This window comes from Tympanuchus pallidicinctus, unplaced genomic scaffold, assembly GCF_026119805.1.
Source record: "Tympanuchus pallidicinctus isolate F22 unplaced genomic scaffold, pur_lepc_1.0 scaffold37, whole genome shotgun sequence".
Lineage (NCBI taxonomy): Eukaryota > Metazoa > Chordata > Aves > Galliformes > Phasianidae > Tympanuchus > Tympanuchus pallidicinctus.
Window position 1 is genome coordinate 350734 of NW_026294755.1, and position 21154 is coordinate 371887.

At 55.6% G+C, this 21154-nt stretch overlaps 2 protein-coding genes across 14 annotated transcripts in view; one reads left to right on the forward strand and one right to left on the reverse strand.

Moving 5' to 3' along the window:
• Positions 1 to 6644: 6644 nt before the first annotated feature.
• On the forward strand, positions 6645 to 11676 carry LOC128088737 (transmembrane ascorbate-dependent reductase CYB561). Of its 2 annotated transcripts, XM_052699520.1 has the most exons (7): positions 6645 to 6685; positions 7640 to 7790; positions 8809 to 9016; positions 9979 to 10077; positions 10146 to 10243; positions 10325 to 10488; positions 11066 to 11676. In XM_052699520.1, exons 3-7 carry the CDS (start codon positions 8815 to 8817, stop codon positions 11259 to 11261), a joined length of 759 nt encoding a protein of 252 aa, XP_052555480.1. In that variant the 5' UTR covers positions 6645 to 6685; positions 7640 to 7790; positions 8809 to 8814; the 3' UTR covers positions 11262 to 11676. The 2 variants fall into 2 exon arrangements, with proteins under 2 accessions (XP_052555480.1, XP_052555479.1); XM_052699519.1 differs by lacking the exons at positions 6645 to 6685; positions 7640 to 7790 and having other exon boundaries at positions 8723 to 9016.
• A 146-nt stretch (positions 11677 to 11822) lies between these two features.
• The window catches only part of TANC2 (tetratricopeptide repeat, ankyrin repeat and coiled-coil containing 2), a 176478-nt gene continuing 167146 nt past the window's right edge, over positions 11823 to 21154 (reverse strand). For all 12 annotated transcript variants that reach the window (XM_052699455.1, XM_052699457.1, XM_052699462.1 and 9 more), the window contains 2 exons: positions 20206 to 20306; positions 11823 to 18597 (listed from right to left, as the gene is read on the reverse strand). In XM_052699455.1, the coding sequence (XP_052555415.1) occupies positions 16638 to 18597; positions 20206 to 20306 (2061 nt within the window). In that variant the 3' untranslated portion in view covers positions 11823 to 16637. The remainder of the gene's footprint in view (positions 18598 to 20205; positions 20307 to 21154) is intronic.

Genomic DNA, 21154 nt, shown 5'->3' on the forward strand with positions numbered 1-21154 from the left:
GTGCTTAGAGCAGTGTCTAGAGCCCGGACACCATGGCACCCACCTGCCCCCCTTTGCCATCCCCTCTCCCACATGACCCTAGAAACTTCCCTGAGAAGTTGGAAAAATGGTTGGTTTGGCTCCAATTTGGCTGATGACCAAACACTAATGAATGGAGATTTCCTGAGGAGCGCCAGCCCCCTGTTCCCAGCTGTGCTGGGGAGGGGTTTTCCCGGCCACTGGGGCTGAAATGGGCTCTGCAACCTCTGCATGGTGTGGTGACCCCAACAAGGGTAGTTTGAAGCCCTTTTCCATAGGGAAGAGCTCACGGTGTTTCAGTGGTTGACATACCTGAGATGCTTCCAAACACTGCTGCTGCTGTGGGACGTTGTGTTGAGCAGGATGGCTGCGTTGCCCAGCTCGGTGACATCTCATCCTAAAGGTTTCCAGCTGAGGTCAGACATGGGACAGTGCTGGCAGAGGAAGGGGCCATGATCCAGGAAAGCAAATGGGATGGATGAGAGCCCGAAGATGCGAGTTGGTGCCTCTGTGCTGCCAGGGTGCCATGGTGCAGATGGACCCACACATCCATTGCAATCTGGAGGTGCTGGAGCGGATGATGAGGACAAGGGGACCCATTTGGACCCCATTTATGGGGTACCCTGGGCTGTGTGTGCTGTGGACCAGAGGGACATGGAAGGATGTGCACGAAGCGTTGCCACGGAGACGGATGCTGGACGGCGAGCGGCCGCGGGGCTGCGGGGTGACGTGGGCTCCTGGGTGAGATGCTATGTCCCCAGTGGCTGCTCCAGCTGGGAGGACACTTCCCATCCACTTGCATTTCCATCAAAAGCTGCAACTGGCAGCATCCCCCTGCCTGCAGCATGTGTGTGTGGACACGTGTGTGCTGGGCTGCGGCTCCTGGCACCGGGCACTGGGAACTGACAGAGGAAATGGGACCAGAACGGTTCAGATATCCCCAAATCTCAGACATCCTGTCTCTCAAACATCCCCGCAGCATATTGCCCAAGGGCAGGATGTTGCTGGGGAAGGAGCACTGTTTGCTTTCATCCTCTTTAACAAACTCTTTGGCTGCCCGGCTCACCAAACCTCCCAGCCCACAGCCCTGGGGAAAAAGGGGCAGTGATGGGAAATGAACTCCTGGCCCAGAGTCCCACAGATTGGGAAGAAATAAAGAATCTGAGAGCAAAAATCTTAGGAGATCTGGAAGGAATCAGCTGAGATAGCAGTGTATTGGGAGGTGTGTGAAGGGGGAGGAATTTAGGGATATCCCCAGTGCTGGATGGGGACACTTGGGGATTTGGATGGGTGTAAGCCCACCCTATGGTGTCCATCTGGGGATGATTAATCCCATCTTTAGGTGCTGGAACAGCTGCCCAGAGAAGCTGTGGATGCCCCATCCCTGGAGGTATTCAAGGCCAGATTGGACGGGGCTCTGGGCAGCCTGGTCTGGTATGAAATGTGGAGGTTGGTGGTCCTGCCTATAGCAGGGGGTTGGAGATTCATGATCCTTAAGGTCCCTTCCAATCCTGGCCATTCTTCCTTCTCTTTCATTCAAATCCACATTTTGGCTTTCCCATCACATTTCTCAAAGCATTCAAAATTCCCATCTGATCCATCTCTCCCCTTGAGCAATCACAGAGCTCCTGGAAAGGAGGGAATGGATTTGCTGTGGGGTTGACCCCTAAAAAAGACCTTTATTTTGGATGTGCACCCTTGTGTGTTGATTTCCCTCACTGCTGTGGTTTTGTGGGCACGATGGCTGATGAGAACCCCACCAGGAGAATTCCTCCTCCCACTTTGAACAGTGGTTTTAAATGATGCTGCCTTATTTACTGATGAATTCAATCAATTATCAGAGCGCATCATTCGCTAAGCTGCTTTCCCAGATGCTGCGACGTCGCTGTGAGGGAGAGGGAAAGCATCACTGCTCCAAATTCTTCATCTCAACAGCTGTTTTATCATCCTGCAAAATTAGGAATGTGGCAAAGAGCCTTTTTGCAGTTTGTTTTGGACTTGCGTGTGCTAAAATGATGGCAAACCACTGAAACAAGTACTGTGGCCGATGCAAGCTAAGAGCAGCAGTAACTGCAATCCTGATCCAGAGGGATTTGAGCACACTTGGCATCATGGGATGGCTCAGATTGCACAGTCCCAATGAGTCACCTGGGTTTGGGGACAGATTAGCAGGACCAGAGCACTGCTGGCCATCAGCAAAATATTTCCATTGGGTTTTTTTTTTTTTTTGGCCATTTCCAGGCTAAAATACCCATTCAAAACCCAGAGCATCCCCTCTCCCCTGGTTTGGGGTGTGGTGCTTGGCAGCAAGCTTGCTGTGTCATCGTAACAGCCACCCTATAGCACCAAAGGAGCACAGTCAGCATTTGTTGAGGCTGAACACAGCAGAAATGCCCCACATCAGCAAGATTTCAGCCCTGCCCTCTGACGCCTCCTGTCTCGTGTTGGCCATAGGACACACGTTTATGGCTGGTGGCACGAGAGGAGAAACGCCAACGAGACTGCATGCTTCCCTGCCTGTGCAGCACCAACCAGCCTGGTGGGGCTGGGTGGAGATGGGAAGGGAGTGGAGATGTGGGTTCCGCTATGGGAGCTCCTCCAGCTATGCCCCATGGGCTGGGACCAGCACCAGCATCCTGAGGTTGTGACATTGCCCCAGAAGGCAGCATGCAAAGGGCGTGAAAGCCCATGGACGATGACAGCATATCTTGGGAGAGCTGCCCATCAACACTAGGCTCCAACAGGCAACCCAGTGGAAGCACTATGGGGCAAGAACGGAGGGCCAGAATCATCCACTGCTTGTCCCTTGTGCTGTGCTCCTCATCCCTTGTCCTCCATCCCTCATCCCTTGTCCTCCATCCCTCATCCCTTGTCATCTATCCCTCATCTCTTATCCCCCCATCCTTCACCCTCCACCCCTCATCCCTCACCCTCCATCCCCATCCGCCGAGCACCAAAGCATGAGGTGATGGAGGAGATCTCTGTGTTCCCTCCACACCTATGCATCAACCCAATAAAATGTGGCAAAGTCCACATTTTTTCCCCCTCCCCACCCCCTGTTCCTTAATAACACAAACCAATCCTGGCCACAAGGCAAGTGAGCGTGACTGCTGCGGGAGCATTAATCACCTGCTGCGAGTCCAGTGAGGGTTATCGCCGCTGTTTATCCAGGCAGCTATTAAAATCCCTATAAATGAGCCTTCAGCCCCTTCTGAAAGAGATAGAGTGTGAGAGCCTGCTGCACAGATCTTATCACAGCACTGTGCTCCCAGTGAGGAGAAGGCAGTTTAATTGCTGCCGGGAATAAAACGAGTGTCTGTGCCCTTCTATCTGAGCCCTGGGGTGGGGGAAGCTGAATCCCAATGGAAATCGATGGGACCCCAAGAAACTGGGGGCTTGTAGGGGTGGTGATGGATGCATTCAGGGCAGGGATTCTGCGTGCTGGGTGCACTTCTGAAGACCCAGCTCCCAAACCCACTGGATTTTCAGTGATCAGCCCTGAGCTGCACCCATCCACCCCTTGAAATAGCATTATTTTTCCCATTGCATTTAGTGACAAAGCCAATCTTGGCAGCTGTGCTCCCGCAGCCGCTCCTGGGGGACTCATCCTTCTCATCAGCATTTCTTAAGCGATAAAAAGTTGATTTAGGGGAGGGAAAAAAAGAAAAGGAAACAACACGCCAGCGATGCGTTAGATCAGCAAAATGGTAACTGGATCATCTCAGGTGGAGGGAGGAGACAGGGCAGCAGCTGGGGAGGTGTGGGAGGGCAGGATGTGGGGTATTGAGCTGAGGGGCTTCTGGGGGTCCTTTGGAGCCCCAGGGGAGCCCAGAGCTGCTGCAGGCCACAGAGGGGACCACTGGGGACAGAGTCATCCTGGCAGTGTGCTGATGGTTTCGTTGCAGGCAGATTTAATAAAGCTATTATGTCCCTGGCAACGTTGCTAATTAAAGAGCCTGTTACAAAAAAATGCTGGTGGGCTCCAGCATGAAGGGCTGGTGGCAGGGCCTGAGCTGTCCCCACTTTGCCACTGCTGTGTCCCCTGTGCCTGATGGGTGCAAGGGACCAATGGCCTCGGGTTTGTTCTTGTTGTGTGGATGGGATGAGCAACCGTGGGCATCCAACCCTGTAGGGCTGTGGGCTGCTGTGTGGCTCCAAACACATATAAAGATGCTTTGTTGCATTGCCTGGAGGTGCCCAAGGCTGTGGATAGGGCCTTGATTTGGTGAGGGACACCCAGCTTGAAGGTCCCCTCCAAGCCAACCACGCTGTGATGACTCCATATTAAAACACTGCTGCTCTTAGCAGGAAGGTGGAGCTTCCCCTCTTGCCATCTCTCCCGAAGGAAGCCCCAACTCTCATCCCCCTCAAGGCTTTTCCAAAGGTCTCAGCCCACCCACAGAAGGGGAAACCCTCTGTCAGCTCTGTCCCAGAGCCTGGCTGACCCCTGCCACGAGCTGCAGCCCAGCTGCTAAAGGTTTGCACTTTATGATGGGTTTTATGGCTGAGATTAGCTCTGGTAAACCATTTACCAAACGATTTACCAAAGGTCTGGAAAGGATCCTGCCAGCTGGATGCCAGCCAGCGTTATCTCCATCTGCCACTGGGTGCTGCAGCCCTGCCAGGATGACCCCTGGGTGGGCAACATGTGGGGAAGGGGCCCTGGGAAAGGTGGAAGGCACTCAGAGAGCAAAGCTATTGTCAGAGCCAATGTGGGATCATGGAGGGGGGGCCCATCGTTGGCATTTTTCTGAGTGTTGGAGGACTGAGTGGAAGAGCTCCAGAGGTTGCAATGAATGAGGCTCAACACCTGCAGTGCTCCCAGGGTTCCAATATAGGGCTGGATCTGTTTGGGTGGGAGGAGAGGCCCCTGGGGCTGCCTGGTCTCTGCTCACTGGTCACCAGTGGCACAGTGGATGGGTGCACCACACAGCTGTGCCAGGGGAGGCTCAGATGGGGCCATAAGAGAAATGTCCTTATTGTCACTGACACAGGATTCCAAGGTGCCCACACCTCTGCGTTCGGGGGTCACTTGGAAAATGCCCTCAGTATCCCACTTTAACTGCTGGTAGCCAGGCAGGCAGACTTGCTGACCTTCCTCAGTCCCTTCCAGCAGAACTATTGACGTATTTTCAATTGCTTTGCAGAGATAATGCTGCTGCACGGTGCGGTGCCCCTGTGTCCAGGGTTGCAGTCATGCTCACAGGGGTGAGGTCTTGAGGCTGCTGCACGTGAGGCTCTGCCCTGGAGCAGAGAGCAGGCTTTCCTGTTAGGGCGATGGGTATCCATTGGAAATGGGGATGTTGAACCTCCAGGGTGTGCTTCCCATGGCACAGCAGCAGCTGGAAAGTGCTCCAGGTCTCACAGATCCCATTAGGTCTCACCAGGTCCTTCAGATTCCACCAGGTCTCACCAAATCCTTCAGGTCCTTGGGTGCTCCAGGTTCCATCAGGTCTCACCAGGTCTCACAAGACCCCACCAGGTCTCACCAGGTCCTTGGATGCTCCAGGTCCCATCAGATCGCACCAAGCCCCGTCAGGTCCATGGGTGCTCCATATCTCGCCTGGTCTCACCACGTCCTCCAGGACCTTCAGGTCCTTGGGTGCTCCAGATCCCATTAGGTCTCACCAGATCCCACCAGGTTTCACCAAATCCTTCAGGTCTTTGAGTACTCCAGGTGTCAGGTCTCGTCAGGTTACACCAAATCCTGTTAGCAACTTTGGTGTTCCAGTTCCCACCATCCCACCAAGTCCCACCAGATCCCACCAGCTCCCATCAGGTTCTTGGGTGCTCCAGATCCCAGGGCCCATCAGGTCCCACCAAGTCCCGTCAGCTCCTTGGATGTTCCAGATTCCACCAGGTCTCACCAGATCCTCCAGGTCTGTGCGTGCTCCAGGTCCCACAGTGCTCCATGTCACCGGGTTTTCCAGGTCCCATAGCTCTCGACAGTAGGGTGCTGTGAGTCCCCTGGGGTGCCCAGCTCTGGGGATGCTGCGCACTGCGAGCTCCTGGTGACATCTAGTGGCACTGTGTGACGGACACATGGACATGCACACAAACGGGGGGACACAGGGACATGCCCCCCCCTGCTGTCTGCTTTCACACCCGCCCTACCATCAGCCCTGCGGCTGCCAAAACGTCCCCTGGTGCTGCAGATAGGGGTGCAGGTGATTAGCAGGGGATAATTGCGTTAAACCCACGCATGTCCCTCTGCTCAAATGAAAAAAAAAAAAACAAGTCGTGAAGCTGCAGTGTCTTCTGTATGGGGCTGCGTGTGGGGCTGGGGGGGGGGGGGGGCTGGATGGGGGTGCACCGGGGGGTGGCTGCGTCTCCTGGGTGTGATGGTGGTGGTGTGGGGAGGGGGGGGGGAGAGGGGGCAGGACCTGGCAGTGCAGGGGCGGGGGGGGGGGGGGGGGAGTCACACAATGGTGATGTGCAGCTCTGAGGACTGTCCCCACACTGTGGCTGGGGGGACTTCACCCCATTTTGCAGCCTCCCGGCCTGCTGTCATGGCATCCTTGGTCTGCAGTGATGCTGGGTGGGGGGGTGTTCAACCACCCCCCCACCCCCGCCTTGCCATCGTGCTGTTGCCTTGCCAACGCAGTGGCCTCGTCCCTCCTGGCTCAGACGTTGTCACTGCAGGGCCTGGCGCTGGCAGCACACGCAGGTAAGAGTGGGGGGGTGGTGGTGGGGGCTGCATCGTGCAGCATGGGTGTCCACCAGGACCCTCCCCCCTCCCAGAACATCACTGCATGAATCTGTAGCCCCGGTCCAGAGCAGGGATCCCCCAAGCGACCCCCAGATCATCCCCAGGGATTTGGGGGGGAACTCTGGGCAGAGGCCACAGTGAGAGGCTGCACACATCACCCCCCCTTTTCCCCCCCCCAACACACCACGTGGAGGGGGATAAGCAAAGACCCTTCTTTGCTCTTCATGACACTGGGTTTGCCTGGATTGCAGGCTGCTGGGGGACAGACAGGTCCCCACCATGAGAAAAAGCTGTAGGGAGGGGACAGAATTTTGGGGGGGGATAATATTTGGAGGGGGAGCTGATCTGCTGTGTTGCTGACCCACTGCTCTGCTGGGGGGATGCTTTTCACCCCAGTGCTTGGTGGTGGCTGTAAACTTGTTCTTTCCAGGGCTAATGGGCCACCTGCAGATCCCATGGTGTTTGGGGACCAGGCTGTCCCCTCACATCCAGGTGTTTGCAGCTGGCACTCAAGTTCTGGGTGATGACATCTTAATGCTTTTAGCCAACCTCGAGGCCAAATGGGGCAGGGCAGCATGGGGTAGGTGCCAATTCAGGGCAGGTCCCATGGCTGTTGGGGGGCACTGCATGGTGGGGAGGGGACCTTGCTGCCTCTCCTACCCCCACCCTGCCCCTGTCCCCATTGTGTCTCCCAGAGCCTCCGTGGCCCCAGGCGCTGGGGCTGGATGTGGACAGGCGACATTTGCAGTGAAACCTAATGGAATAAACCAATTCCCTTAACCCACTTATCTGGCTGATCCAATAAAGGTGGCTGGGAATAAAGTGTGTGCGTGGTCTTAATGCATGCCCACCCCCTGCCCTCCCACTCCCACCCTTCATCCCCTGGCAGTACTGTTGGTCTGTCTGTCACAGCCTGGTCCAAGACGCTGCACAGCATAGACAGGGACAGAGGTGGCTCTGGGGCTGTGACTTGGTGGCCCTCATTGACGGGACCTGGAGCAGTGGCTGTGCTGGTGGAAGTGGCTCTGATCCCTGCAGATAACCCGGCACAAAGTGGCTGCAGGTGAGTTGCAGGGGCTGTGAGACTGGCTATTATGGTGTCCTACCCCCCTTTCCCTGTCCCCAAGGGCGACTGCTTTGGCCACTCGGTGCAGTGGGGACCTTGAGCAGCGTCACTCATCCCTGTTGCTGTTTTCATCTAATCGGGATTTTGGGGGTGCAGTGGGGTGGGGATGTGGTGGGAATGGATGTGAAAGGCAGGGTGGGTATGGAGGGATGGAGATGGGGAGGTTGGAGGGGGAAGGATGGGATGGAAATGGAGGGATGAGGATGGGGATTGGGAGGGAGTCAGAAGGGTGGGGATGGGGTGGGAGAGCGGATGATGCTGAAGGGCTGGGGCAGGAGAAATGGGAAAGAACAGATGTGGTGTGAGGGCTGGAGGCAACAGCAGCCATGCAGGGACAGGAGGGCTGGGATTGGGGCCAGGTGGAGGAAATGGGGGAATCATAGGATGGCCTGGGCTAAAAGGACCACAATGATCTTCTGGTTCCAACCCCGTGCTGTGTGCAGGTCACCAACCAGCAGCCCAGGCTGCCCAGAGCCACATCCAGCCTGGCCTTGAATGCCTGCAGGGATGGGGCATCCACAGCCTCCTTGGGCAACCTGTGCCAGTGCCTCACCACCCTCTGGGTCAAAAACTTCCTCCTAATATCTGCAGAACAGAAGTGTGAGCAAGGGACAGGAGAGCAGAGACAGAAGGACAAGGATAGGAACTTAGGGACAGGATCCCGAGGTCAGAAGCACAGCAGGATCAGGAGCTCAGGGTCAGAAGTATGGGGACAGGAGCAGAGAGAGGACAGGAGCTCAGAATCAGGATCAAAGCAGGATCAGGAGCTCGGGGACAGGAGCAGAGCGAGGACAGGAGCCAGCAGGGCTGGGCGTGCTGTGGTTGCTGGGTGCAACCCCTGCGCAGGTGACGCAGCAGGAAGCATCCAAGTCCCGTGGCAGGTGAGGGCGGTCCGGGCTCCACCGCCCCAGGGTGGCCCCATCAGGGCCTGGCTGCCCTCGCTGTGTCCCCGCAGGTCGCCATGGATGGCACCCCATCACCTTCCAGCCCCGCCGGGCTCTCAGCTTACGTGGCTGTGTCACAACTGCTGGGCCTGACGCTGCTGGCGGCCACGGGAGCCTGGCTGGGCCGTTACCGGGGCGGTGTGGCCTGGCAGAATCCGCTGCAGTTCAACGCCCACCCGCTGTGCATGGTGTTGGGCATGGTGTTCCTGCAGGGGGACGGTGAGTGGGAAGGCCCCAGTGCCACCGGGATGGGTAATTGAGTGGGTGGGAAGAGCTAGGGAAATGTGGGAGGGGACACACACAGGGAATTGGGGGCTCTCAGGGATGTGGGAGGGACACAGGGAGATGTGGGGGTCCATGGTGAGGTTGGGGTTGCCAGGGATGTAGGGAGGGGACACAGGGAGATGTGGGGGTCCATGGTGAGGTTGGGGTTGCCAGGGATGTAGGGAGGGGACACAGGGAGATGTGGGGGTCCATGGTGAGGTTGGGGTTCCCAGGGATGTAGGGAGGGGACACAGGGAGATGTGGGGGTCCATGGTGAGGTTGGGGTTCCCAGGGATGTAGGGAGGGGACACAGGGAGATGTGGGTGTGCCATGGAGTGGGGAGGGTCCCAGGGGTATTGTGGGGATCCCAGGGAGATGTGAAGGGTCCAGGGAGGTATGGGGTGGGTCCAGGGCTGGGGGGGTCCCAGGGAGGTAGGGGGTGGGCTCAAAGATGTGTGTGTGTGTGTGAGGGGGGAGGGTCTCAAGGAAGTGTGGGGATCCTAGGGAGGTGGGGGTGTCCCAGAGACATGTGAGGGTTCCAAGGAGGTGGGGGTCCCAGGGAGGTATGGGAATCTCAGAGAGATGTGGGGGTTGCAGGGAGATACAGGGTGGGGCCAGGGGACATGCGGGGGTCCCAGGGAAGTGTTGGGGGTCCCTGGGACTTGTGGGAGTCCCAGGGAGGTGGGGGATCCCAGGGACATGTGGGGGTCTCAGGGAGGCATGGGAATCTCAGAGAGATGTGGGGATCCCAGGATGTATGGGGTGGGTCCAAGGATGCGGGGGTCCTAGAGAGGTGGGGGTCCATGGGGAGGTTGGGGTTGACAGGAATATGGGGGGAGCCAGGGATATGTGCTGACTCCGGGGAGGTGGGGGGGCCATGGACACTGCCCCACTGCTCACTGCCTTCTCTCCATCAGCTCTCCTGGTGTACCGGGTGTTCAGGAACGAGGCCAGGCGCTCCACCAAAGCGCTGCACGCACTGCTGCACGGCCTGGCACTGCTCATCGCGCTCGTTGGTGGGTGCTGTGGGTGGGGGGCAGTGAATGGGGACCCCACCCCAGTGCTGATGAGCTCCTTTCTGCAGGCCTCGTGGCCGTCTTTGAGTCGCACCGTGCCAAAGGCATCTCCAACATGTACAGCCTGCACAGCTGGTGCGGGATGGCTGCCTTTGTGCTTTACCTCCTGCAGGTGAGTGCTCGCAGCCCATGGGGAGCTATGGGTTGGTTGCCTGTAGGGCTGGGCATCCTCTGATGTCCCAATAACCTGCAGTGGCTCCTGGGCTGTGGCTTCTTCCTGGTGCCTGGCACGTCCTTCTCGCTGCGGGGCCGTTACAAACCCCATCACGTCTTCTTCGGCATCGCCCTCTTTGCCTTCTCCATCGCCACCTGCCTGTTGGGCATCACTGAGATGTTGCTCTTCAACATCAGGTACGTGACCGACCTGGGTGGGTTGTAGCCCCCAGACTGCCATTAAGGGCTGATCCAGACCCAGCCTGTGGGGCAGAGCCCAGCCCCTGCCCAGACTGCGGTTCTGTGGCTGTGAATCACCCCGAGAGTTTGAGTTGTGCTGGTGCTGAGTCACATCCCACATGCTGTTTAATAGGGGCCTGCAGCAGCTTTTTCCTTTGGTCCTAATGGGGCATATAATCAGCACTACAGCTGCTCTGCAGCCAGATGAACGCATAACCACCCTGGGAAGCTCAGGTCCCCCAAAAAACCTCTGCCCACTTGCTGGGAGGATGCAGGACGTCCCACATCCCTGAGAGCCCCACATGCACCCAGCTGCATGGTGTGGGGCCAGGCTGCCTGTAGGGTCTCTTCGCAAAGCAGTCTCACTTCTTGCGCTGATTTGGGGACAAAGGACCTTTCCCAATGTCTGTACCTGCCTGTGGAGGTACTGCAGCTTCCTCCAGGAAAAGGAAAATGAGGATGAGAGGGGTTCCAGCCCTGGTAGGGATGGTCACCCACACCTGCAAAGCTCAAGCATCCTCATCTGCACCCACAGGGACTCCTACAGCCACTTTGTGCCAGAGGGAGTCCTGGCCAACGTGCTGGGGCTGCTGCTGGTTGCCTTTGGGTTGGTGGTGGGCTACGTGCTGACACGGGATGACTGGAAGCGGGCACCGCTGGCCGAGGAGATGGCCCTCTCCATGGACTTCAAGACCCTCACAGAGGGTGAGAGCCCCGGAGGCAGCCAGTGAGGCCCCCAGCTGCCTGGTCCTGTTGGATGTTGGATGTCTCTGTGTGCCTCAGCTCCGTGCCCAGTATTGGTGAGCAGAGCCTTCGCTCGGGGCTCCCTCTGCATCTTCTATGTGTGGATGGAGGTGCCACCACAGATAGCGTCCCCAGGCTCATCGTCTCCCTACTGCCAACCTCCAAAGCCCAAAGCCCATTCCCACCTCTTTGTGCCAAGCAGTAGATTGGATGAATCCTTCACCAACATTTCTGTGTGTTCCCAGCCCTCCAGGGCTGCAGCCACCAAAGTTCCCCTGCAGCTCCAAGCAATGCCACGTCTGTGCAATTTAACATCAGTGTGTGTTTAAAATGTTTTCCCCTCTTGTGCAATGTGTTGTCTGCAAAGTGAACGCTCCTGCCTTAATAAAGATTTGCAGCTAACCCTGCCTCTCACCAGCACTCATCATTTCGGGTACCTCAAAGCACCTCCCATTGCCCCGGGTTGGGCAGAACCAGGCTGCTCCCACCCTCACCCGCTGCCATCTGGGATCTTTCACGTGAGGTTGGGAACCACCATCAGTCCAAAGGCTGTTTCCAAGTGTTAACCATTTATAAATAAGTACATTTTTTTTTTTCATACATACAGTTTTCATTGTACAGATTACAATCTGTATACATTGGGGTGAGGGGGGGGAAATGCATTCTTTTGAACTTTTCACATCTATCTCACAGCTCACATGTACAGACAAGAAAACTCTGCTCAAGCAAATACAGCAAAGGAAAAAATATGTTTTCTTCTTTCCTTATACACGAGAGGCGAAGGCCTCCGCTGTCCGCAGGGGTTGTCCTCCCCACTGCACAATGTCACAACTGTGTGGTGTTCAATATATCATCAGTAGAGAGAACAGAACATGCATTGAATAATATACTGTACAGAGAAAGTCCTTTACATCGGAATTATAGAAAAGCTAAAGGAAAATTAAGTGTCTTAAAGATCTTCCCAGCAAGTGTCTCGAAGGATGGCAACCAGGGGGATTGTACAAATCACAAAATGTGCATTACTGTACAGGTCTGTACCAACTCGGATCCTCTCGGAAGTGAAGACAGAAACGGACAAAACGCTGAATGCAACACTATGGGAAAGGGAAGGCCGGGCAGGAGCGACGCCTGCGGCGCTGGAAGTCCACACCAGTCCGTAGGTCAGCAAGGAGCGAAGGCGAAGCGGCCGCCTCTCCTGGGCCCAGGCGCCCACCCGGCCCAACCCCGCGGGGTCCCGGCGCCCACCTGCCTCCCGCGGGGCTCCCCCACCAGGGACCAAGTCCTTCTTGCAAAGCTGGCGTGGCACTGAGACGCGGCGGTGGCCGGGAGGGGAGGAGGCGGCGGATCCCATTGGTGTCCATTCACTGCAGAGCTGATGACTGCGTGAGCTCCGGTTTTCTTTCGGGTGGATCTGGAGCAGTTTCCAGTGAGATCCAGCTGCCGTCAGTTGGACACGAACGCACCTTGCTAAAGAATTGAGCCCTTAGTGGTTTTAGATTAGAAAAAGAGTTTGATTGAATGAAAATCCAGCAATTATCCAAACAAATCTGAAAAAAAGCAGATTGACTTTCACCGTTGTGCTTGTGTCCAAATGCACCCCAGCGGCGTCGGGGAGCGCAACCATCCGGGAGCGAAGGCGTTCTCTGCACAGGTCCCCGCGCCGCGCCGTGCCCTCAGCCCTTCTCACAACACCAGGAGTCGTCGGCGACCCCGAAGACAAATCCGAGCCCAAACCCACCAAGGAGTGACCCAGGACCTCCTCTGCAACCAACAGGCACGGCGGCTTGCTTGTTTCTCTAGGTAAGGCGGAGCTGGCACTTGGGTTCAGCTAGACTTCTTCTGGGTAACCCTGAATTCACAACTGCCTTTGTACGAGGGGACTGCATCGCCGCCCGTTCCGTACCACCCCGCTTCAGGACCTAACCCACATATGGCTTAGGCATGATGCACGCACACAGTTTACGCTAGCTAAGCAGGTTTCTTTACAGCCACGTGAAATTAAAAACAAAACGAAACGAAACAACACAACAAAGTTCAGCCCTGGATGAAGCAGCGCAGGGTGGGCAGCCCAGGCTGCAGCTCTGGGCTGGACCAAGGACCTCAGCTTTGGAACATCTTCCCTTTGCCAAGCACTTCTATCAGTCCCTCAGGGCTGTTGTCAGAGCCCTCCAATGTCCTGCCCAGCATGTAGGGGCAGCAGCATGACTGCACGATGCAGGCACCCCGCCTGGCACCGCAGCATCCTTCATCCTGGGGCACAAACCAGAACCACGTGAATCTACACTGGAGCACAAACCAGAACCATGTGAATCTACACCAGGGCACAAACCAGATCCGTGTGATTCCAAACCAGGGCACAAACCACAGCTGCGACCCCACACTGTGCCACAGCAGCCCCACACTGAAGTTGTGGCTCTGCAGTATAGAATGCAAGGGACATCTGCTGGTGCTGCAGCTCAATACAGGTGTGTGCTCCCACACTGCTGACCAAACGCACCCCAAGAGCCAAATCCAGAGGGTTTCATAGTTGCCAATGATCTCGGTGCACCCTAAAGGACCCTGCAAGATGCAAGAAACCCGAATGGGAGTTACTGAAAGAAGCTGAAGGCACAGCACAGCGTGGGGCACTACGGTCTGCAGCAAAGACACGGCAGTGAGGGGACGTGGGGTGAGACTGGAGCAATGAGGGCACTTCCCAACGGGACCACAAACACGCACCGACCTCTGCTCCTGCGCGAGCGAACCCGAGCGTGATGCTGGGGGGAGAGAGCAGCTCCTCACCCCTATGAGAACTGCTGGGGAAGCGCCTTAAAGCCACTGCAAAGGACGTCGTGTTTGAAAGCGACTCCGCCTGTCGATGCTTATGTACAAGAGTTGGTCCTTGTGCCAGAAACAATTTGTTGGTTTGTGGCTTGTTGTTTTTTTTTTTTTTTTTTTCCTTTTTTCTTTTTTTGAAAAATACACCAAGAGACGAGAGCTGCTTTGCTATTTCCTAACGAGGACACTACTCACGTTTAAATATCCAGTATTTATCAGAGGAACAAATTCTAACAGTAAAGTGCACCCATGTACAGAGAGAACAGATGGAAAACCGCTAGTGCAAGAACCCTGTGAAAATGCAACACTCACCATCGTGACAAACCCCCGCGCTGCAGCACGCCAGCGTTGTCTCTGTGTGTGTGGTTACAGTGAGAGCTGTGTTTTGGTTTTATCCTTAAAACACCTTCACAAACCCGAGGTGGCACTGGGGGACATGGGGCAGTGAGCAGCACAGCGCATGCAGCTCTCCAAGTGTGCGCTTTGCTGTGCAGCAGAGAGGGGCTGAGCTTCGTTCCTTTTCCCATTCCAAGAAGCAACTGAAGGCAGAAAGCTGCTCGTGTTCAGAAAGCTGAAGGGAAGGGGTTTTCTACTTGCAAAGCAGAACCGTTTCCAAAAGAGGGACACACAGCAGCGCGCTGCTTCCAAGGAGAGAAGCAGCGCTGCCGGCGCTCCCCCAGCCCTGTGAGAAAGCAAAGGTCGGGACTGAGCTGTGCTTGAGAAGCAACGAGCCAACTTCAATGCAAACAGTGCCCCGGACAAATACACAACACAAGAGGAAAAGCCCGGGATGCTCTTGGTGTGTCTGTGAGACACGAGGTCCTGCTGTGCCCAGCTTGGGCTGAGCCGGGGCTGGCTTAGCTCCAGGCTGAGTGCTGTGGTTCAGTTTGAGGCATTCTGCAATCTACGTCCAGATATAGGTAGCCCTTTGGATACATCAACAGGTTTTGCTCACTCTTCCTGCTCAGCACCAGATCCCTTTCTTGCCCCATAACGCCACGGATGGGGCCCTGGTCAGCCTGAGCTGGGGAGGGCACTCAGCCCACGGCAGGGCTTGGAGCCGGGCGGGCTGTAAGGTCCCTTCTAACCCAACCACGTCATGCTTCTATGACTTTGCTGTTAGGAGCTGCTATGGGTGAGGCTCAGCGGTGGGCAACAGGCACTATTTTTGCTTTAAAACAAGCCCCAGGTTTATCGCTCGTCCAACCAATCGCCCTCAGTAATGGAAAGGCAAATTACAAAGCAAGCAGCACTAAATGAAGCATTGGTAAAGAAGTCCCTCCACTCATCCCAAGAAATGCCAGGGAACAACTGCAAAATTCAGTACAAAGGTTTCTGGAAGTGTTCCCCGCTGTTCACACTGCCTTGATGTGACTTGTGTTTGATTTACAAAAAATAAGAGAAAAACAACCAAACCACAAAAAAATGTCCTGAAACAGAGCACATAAATAAATTATAAATATCTCTCTTCTAACTAAAGGTCCTTAAAGAGCAAAGCACCATCTCTCCCATCTATAGGTAAGAGAAAAGAGCAATCGCTTTCCATGATTTTGGGATGGACCCTGCAACCTCTGTCACCGGACTCATCCCATCCCAGAGCCACAGTGCCACGTTATGCATCCCAGCCAAGAAATCAACTGTGGATTTCCTTTTTGGAAAGGATTTCCTAGTCGAAAAGACAGAACACCATAAAAAGCCCCAAAACAAATGAAAACCCCAACGTTCAGCTGTCCTGGTGATAAATGTGGTGCCACGTTTGGGATGCAGCCATCTGCTAATGGGGCAACTGAGCTGCGGTCCCACTCCTAACCCAGTTCCCTCGGCCCGTGAACTCTGAGCACCTGCAACATGCCCACAAATAAACCAACACCAGGACACCCAGATGGCAAAGTAGCAAAGCACCTGGTGACCCCCACCCCTTCTGGCAGCGTAAGCAATTAAAGAAACACGATTCCAATCGCAATGCTGCACACCGGTCAAGCAGGATGGGCGCTGTGCATAGCTACGAACGATGCTCTGCTCTGTCTGAGCAAAGGGAGAGCTGGGCAGGGAACAGCCCTGCTGTGTGGCAGCCTGCAGACGCAGCCCCAGAAGAGGTTGTTGGGACACCCGCTCTGCTCCCACTGGGAACTGCCAGCAGTAGGAGCTCATTGAGACATAAGGAACTGATTGAAATCGGACGCGATTGTCTCCTGTAAAAGATCCGGTTACCTCCCACTGCGTAAGGGATGTTCCTGGCCTACCCCGCACCGCGTACTGGGATATCCTGGTTGGCAGCTGCCAAGTGAGGGAGCTCAGCTGGAATTGGGCAATGTACTGCTTGGCTGATGGTGGCTTCACAGTCAGCTGGGGGACGGAAAGGCCGGAGCGCGTGCATGGTGTCTGACCACCGCACCAAGTACCGGAGAAACGTGGTCATGTCGCTACCAAAGAGAAATAAAAATAATAATAATAATAATAATAATAATAATAATAATAATATGCATGGAAATCAAGCTTGGAAGTGTGTGCTGCAAACATAAGGGTCTTACTCCAACAAGCGTCTCTTACACATTAGACTCCACAAATGGTCTCTTTGGTTTGATTGGGGATGTCTGCCCTTGCCGGGAGTCCCGGGAGAGCTGCCTGTACAGGTTGTCCTGGTAGGCCTGTGCCACCGGCAGCGTCCTCGCCACCTTCACATCGGGGTACGAGGAGGCCTGGGTGACTCTCTCCAGTAGGTCTCCCCGGGACCCATTGGCCAGCATCCCATGGGGGCTGTAATAGTCTTCCTCTAGCAAATGGCCATTCTGTGCATTGTTGGTTTTGTTATAAAAGGCAATGTTGCTGATTGAAGAAGGTGGGCTAAATGATTCCGGCTGGGGGAGATTGCCAGGAGACGTAGGGCTAATAACAGTGTCCACTGATGACACGGCCCAGGTCCGGTTCTGCTGATGGAGGTGGGGGTACTGCTGAGTCCGAGCGGTTTTATCAATGATTCCCATGAACGGCGTGGTCCGGGAACGGGCCGGCTCGCTGGGGTACCCACCCTGAGTGGGGGACACTGGGGACAGCTCGTCGCATGCCCGGTCGTAGGCCGGCTTGAGAGGGATCTCCATTTGCTGGATCGAGGCGGAGGGGCGGAAGTTGGGCGTCAGGTTGGAGGTGGATGAGATGCTATTGCTGGAGGGAGAGAAGCGCAGGCCGACGCTCTGCGAATGGAGCAGCGGCCTCGGGGTCGGCGGGTGAGGCTTGATTTCGCTGGGATTAACGCTGATGGGCCTCCGGATGAGGTGAGACACGTCCGGCGAGCCGAGCTGGCCAGAGGGCAGGGATGAACGCTCCAGGTCCAGCTTTGAGTGGCACATGGGGTAGTAGGAAGCAGACTGGCTGCGCCCGATCTGGGGCGTCTGGCTGTACCTCATGCCCCCCCTGTACGCCGAGGACGGCCTCTGCGGAAGATCTTCCTTGGCCAACCCTCCATGCTGGCAGATGGCCCCCGCGCTGAGGCTGGCCTGCACGTGCTGCACAGGCCGACTGTCCCCTACGATCCCCCCGATGGAGCCCTGGTACACCAGCCTGCTCTGGTTGACTCCCATCTCCCCCGCCGCCGCCTGGTACTTGCTGGCCATCGAGTGGGCAACCTGGCTGTAGGCACCGGTGGGGATGACGGTGCTGGAGTGCACGGCTGAGCTGGGCTGGTTGCTCCGCACGATCTGCGCCTTTGCTGGCTGCAGCCTCAGGCCCTGCTGAGGCACGGCCACGGGCAGCTGGGGCATCTGGAAGGAGCGCTGTGACATTTTGGACAGGGGGGATTTGGGCCTGCCGGGAAGCGGGCTGACAGCACTGGGTTCTTGCTGATAGCGAACCGGGGAGCCCGACTGCGACCTGTACACGCTCATGCCATCTGCTGGGGGGCTGGCGCGGTACTGAGGGCCTCTGCGAAGAGGAGAAGGCGGTGGGCTCTGATATTCCTTCCCCTGGCTCCCGACGGGGGGTGGGCTGAAGCGATACGAGGAGCCCTGATGGGCAGGAGAGGTGTGCGGAGGACTGGGCCGGTAATGGGAATTCTGGTGTGTCGGAGACAGAGTGGGAGACGTGGACTGGTAGCCCTGCCTGGTGGGAGAGCCTACCGAGCTGTTGGACCTGAAATCAAAGACCTGATGGGAGCCGAGCGGTGAGCCAGAAATATAGGCTGAGTCCCGGTGAGCCGGGGAGGGGGGTGGGCTCTGGATGATGGGAAGCCCTTGGTTTGGCCTGGACTCTGTCTGCAAGCCAATGGAAACGTTCTCAACGTCCTGCTCGAGGTACTCCTCCTCAAAAATGTCTTGCACAGAATACAGCTCTTCATGCTGGGCTTCGGGCTCAGGCTCTGCTGGCAGCGGGGGTGGCTGCTGCTGCTGCTGCTGCTGCTGCTGCACCTGCCGGCACTCCTCCTCCACCCGCAGCAGCAGCCGCTGGATCTCACGGTTGTTGGGGCACAGCTTGATGGCCTCGTTCAAGTCCTCCAGGGCTGCTGCAAACTGCCTGCTTGACAAAGGGACAGAGAGGAGAACTGAAGTTACTCTGCATTCGAACAAAGCCGTTCTTGGAGGATGCCGGGGGTTAAATGGCTTTGGCCAGTTTAAACTGTGACTGCTGCAGCTGGCTGCTGCCCTAAAACCCTCCCTGGGGTTTATTTTATCCAAATTGAAGGTAAATACTGCCAGCCACTACACAAAGAGGGGAAAATATGGTCCTGAGATGGCACAACCCAGTGTAGCAGAACACAGCGTGCATTACAGGCTGACTGATTACTTCTCACAGCACCACCACGAGCTCTGCCCTGTGTTAGCAAAGGTGAAACCAAAGCAGCTGAGCTCACTGTAGCCATAAACGAGTGTGCAGCTCTGATGGAACTGCAGCTGCTGACGCCAGTGAAAACGTCGCTTCTGCCCACTGCCAAGCACACACAGCATCAGAGCTGGCTGCACAACACAGAGGTTCCCAGGGGCAGCACATCAGGCTCAGCTGGCTCTCCAATTCTGCAACGAATTTGGCTAACTTCTGCAGAACGAAGAGTCCAACCAATGTTAGCAAACCTGCATCCCCCCCTCAGGGATGGCATGGCAACAGCAAGGCTGTGAGGAGTAACAGGAGGTGTAGTTCAGGGAGGTGGGCTGTCAATTACAGGGACATTGTTTGCTCTGGAGGAGAACCATCTGACCACGTCTGTGATCTGAGGGATGATAGCCCTCCCTGGGCTGGATGTGCCAACACCCCGGTTTGCTGCTCTATCACAGACAGAGAAAAACTCCCCAGCACCTCCCAACAGCAGCCTGAGCTTCCACACAGCCTACTGGAATCCAGATGCAAAGAGGAAAAGCCTCATCCTCTGGATGTGCTGACCTCATGGCTGCTGCATAAACAGGGAAACAAACAAGGGCAGAAATGATCATAGTTTCTGTAGGAGAGACCTGGGGAGAAAAGGATGCTTGTATGCCTGGGGACTGATATAATCTGGAACCCAGTTCTTATGCTTCCTTAAAGCATTTTGGAAACAATGGAGAGGAAAGCCATGAAAGGAAAGGCACAAGGTCAGCATGGCTCAGCTGAAGGGCTCCTCAGCAGAACAGAAGGTCAGGACTGCGCCGCCCACATGGAGTGCAGAAGCAGGCAGCCCCACAGGGGGTCCCTTCCAGGGGGTGAACATGGGAATGCCATGGGCTCCAGATGCACAGAAAGGCCATAGTGCACGGCCCAGTGCTCCGAGGGCCAGAAACACAACGGCTGGCACAGCCACTGCATGACTGGTCACCAGTCTGCCCTGCAAGGAGTGCTTCTGGGCATGGAGTTGGGGATTTAAGGTCAGACAAAAGCACTGTGATGAGCAGGAGCCTGCTCCTTCACATAACGTGAATCACTTTTTGCTTCGAGTTCAAGCTGAGGTTGAACTGAAATGTATTCTTAGAAGAACGCCAGTCTTGGTGTAAAGGCTCCCAGTGCAGTACAGTTTCCAAAGTCCAGCTAAGACGAATGGCTCAAAAACATTTACGCTCAGTTTTGTCATCTCATGGAGGAATGTTCCTTTGCCACTTCTTCACATGGGGACGCTCACACAGAGCTGCATGCACTCAGCTTTCTCTGTCTCCTCACCTGCTGCTGCGTTTGGCCCTTGCTCTTGCATAGTAAGCTTCGTAAGATTTCGGTTTCAGCTCCAGTGCTTTAGTAGCGAATTCCTCTGCCATTCCAAAGTCCTGTCATTACAATAGGTGGGCAGGTGAGTCATTGAACAGGCAGAAAAATAAAAACATACAAACTGTGGAGAAGACGAACTTATTACAGACATATTTTGCATGTTAGCTCTGAAAAACTGACAGTACTGGAATGTTTCACATGGATTCGACATCACTTACAACCAAAGTGTTCTGCTGGCACATCCAAGGACTCAAAGCCCTTTCCATGCTGCTGGATGCTGTGTGTACCCAGCAGAGGCCGGCATGCCACCAGCTCTGTTCTCATTGTGTTCCCAACAAGAACATGCAATCCCTGTCCAACAACCTACAGTCTTGAGGAAACATCTGGTCTCACAGAGCCTGGAATGTAATCTCATGAAGGATTCTTTTTCCACAGTTGAAAGCGATAGGAAACCTTTCCCACGCCCTCAGCTTCCCACTCTGAAACACTGACTTACTTGAAAGGGGCTGAACAAAGCTGTGCACGAAGGAAGGGACTGCTGGTACCTTGGGAGCTACAAACAGGACCTGTGTGGCCAAGATCTCCCACCTGGGCCACTATTTCACTGTTCTCTTGCCTCTCCCTAGATGTTATGTTGTTGGGAGTGGGAAGGAAAAGTGTGACAGTGAAGGATGGAGATGTGATGCTGAGTGGCAATGCCATGAGATCAGCTCACATCCTGCTGCCCGTCCTCAGTGCTGAGCTCAGGTGTGAAAAGGATCTCCTCCAACTGAATGCTCACTGCTTGACTTGACAGCACAAGGGGGAATGGTTTGAAAGTGAGACAGGGGAGGTTGAGGTTGGATATGAGGAGGAAGTTTTTGACCCAGAGGGTGGTGAGGCACTGGCACAGGTTGCCCAAGGAGGC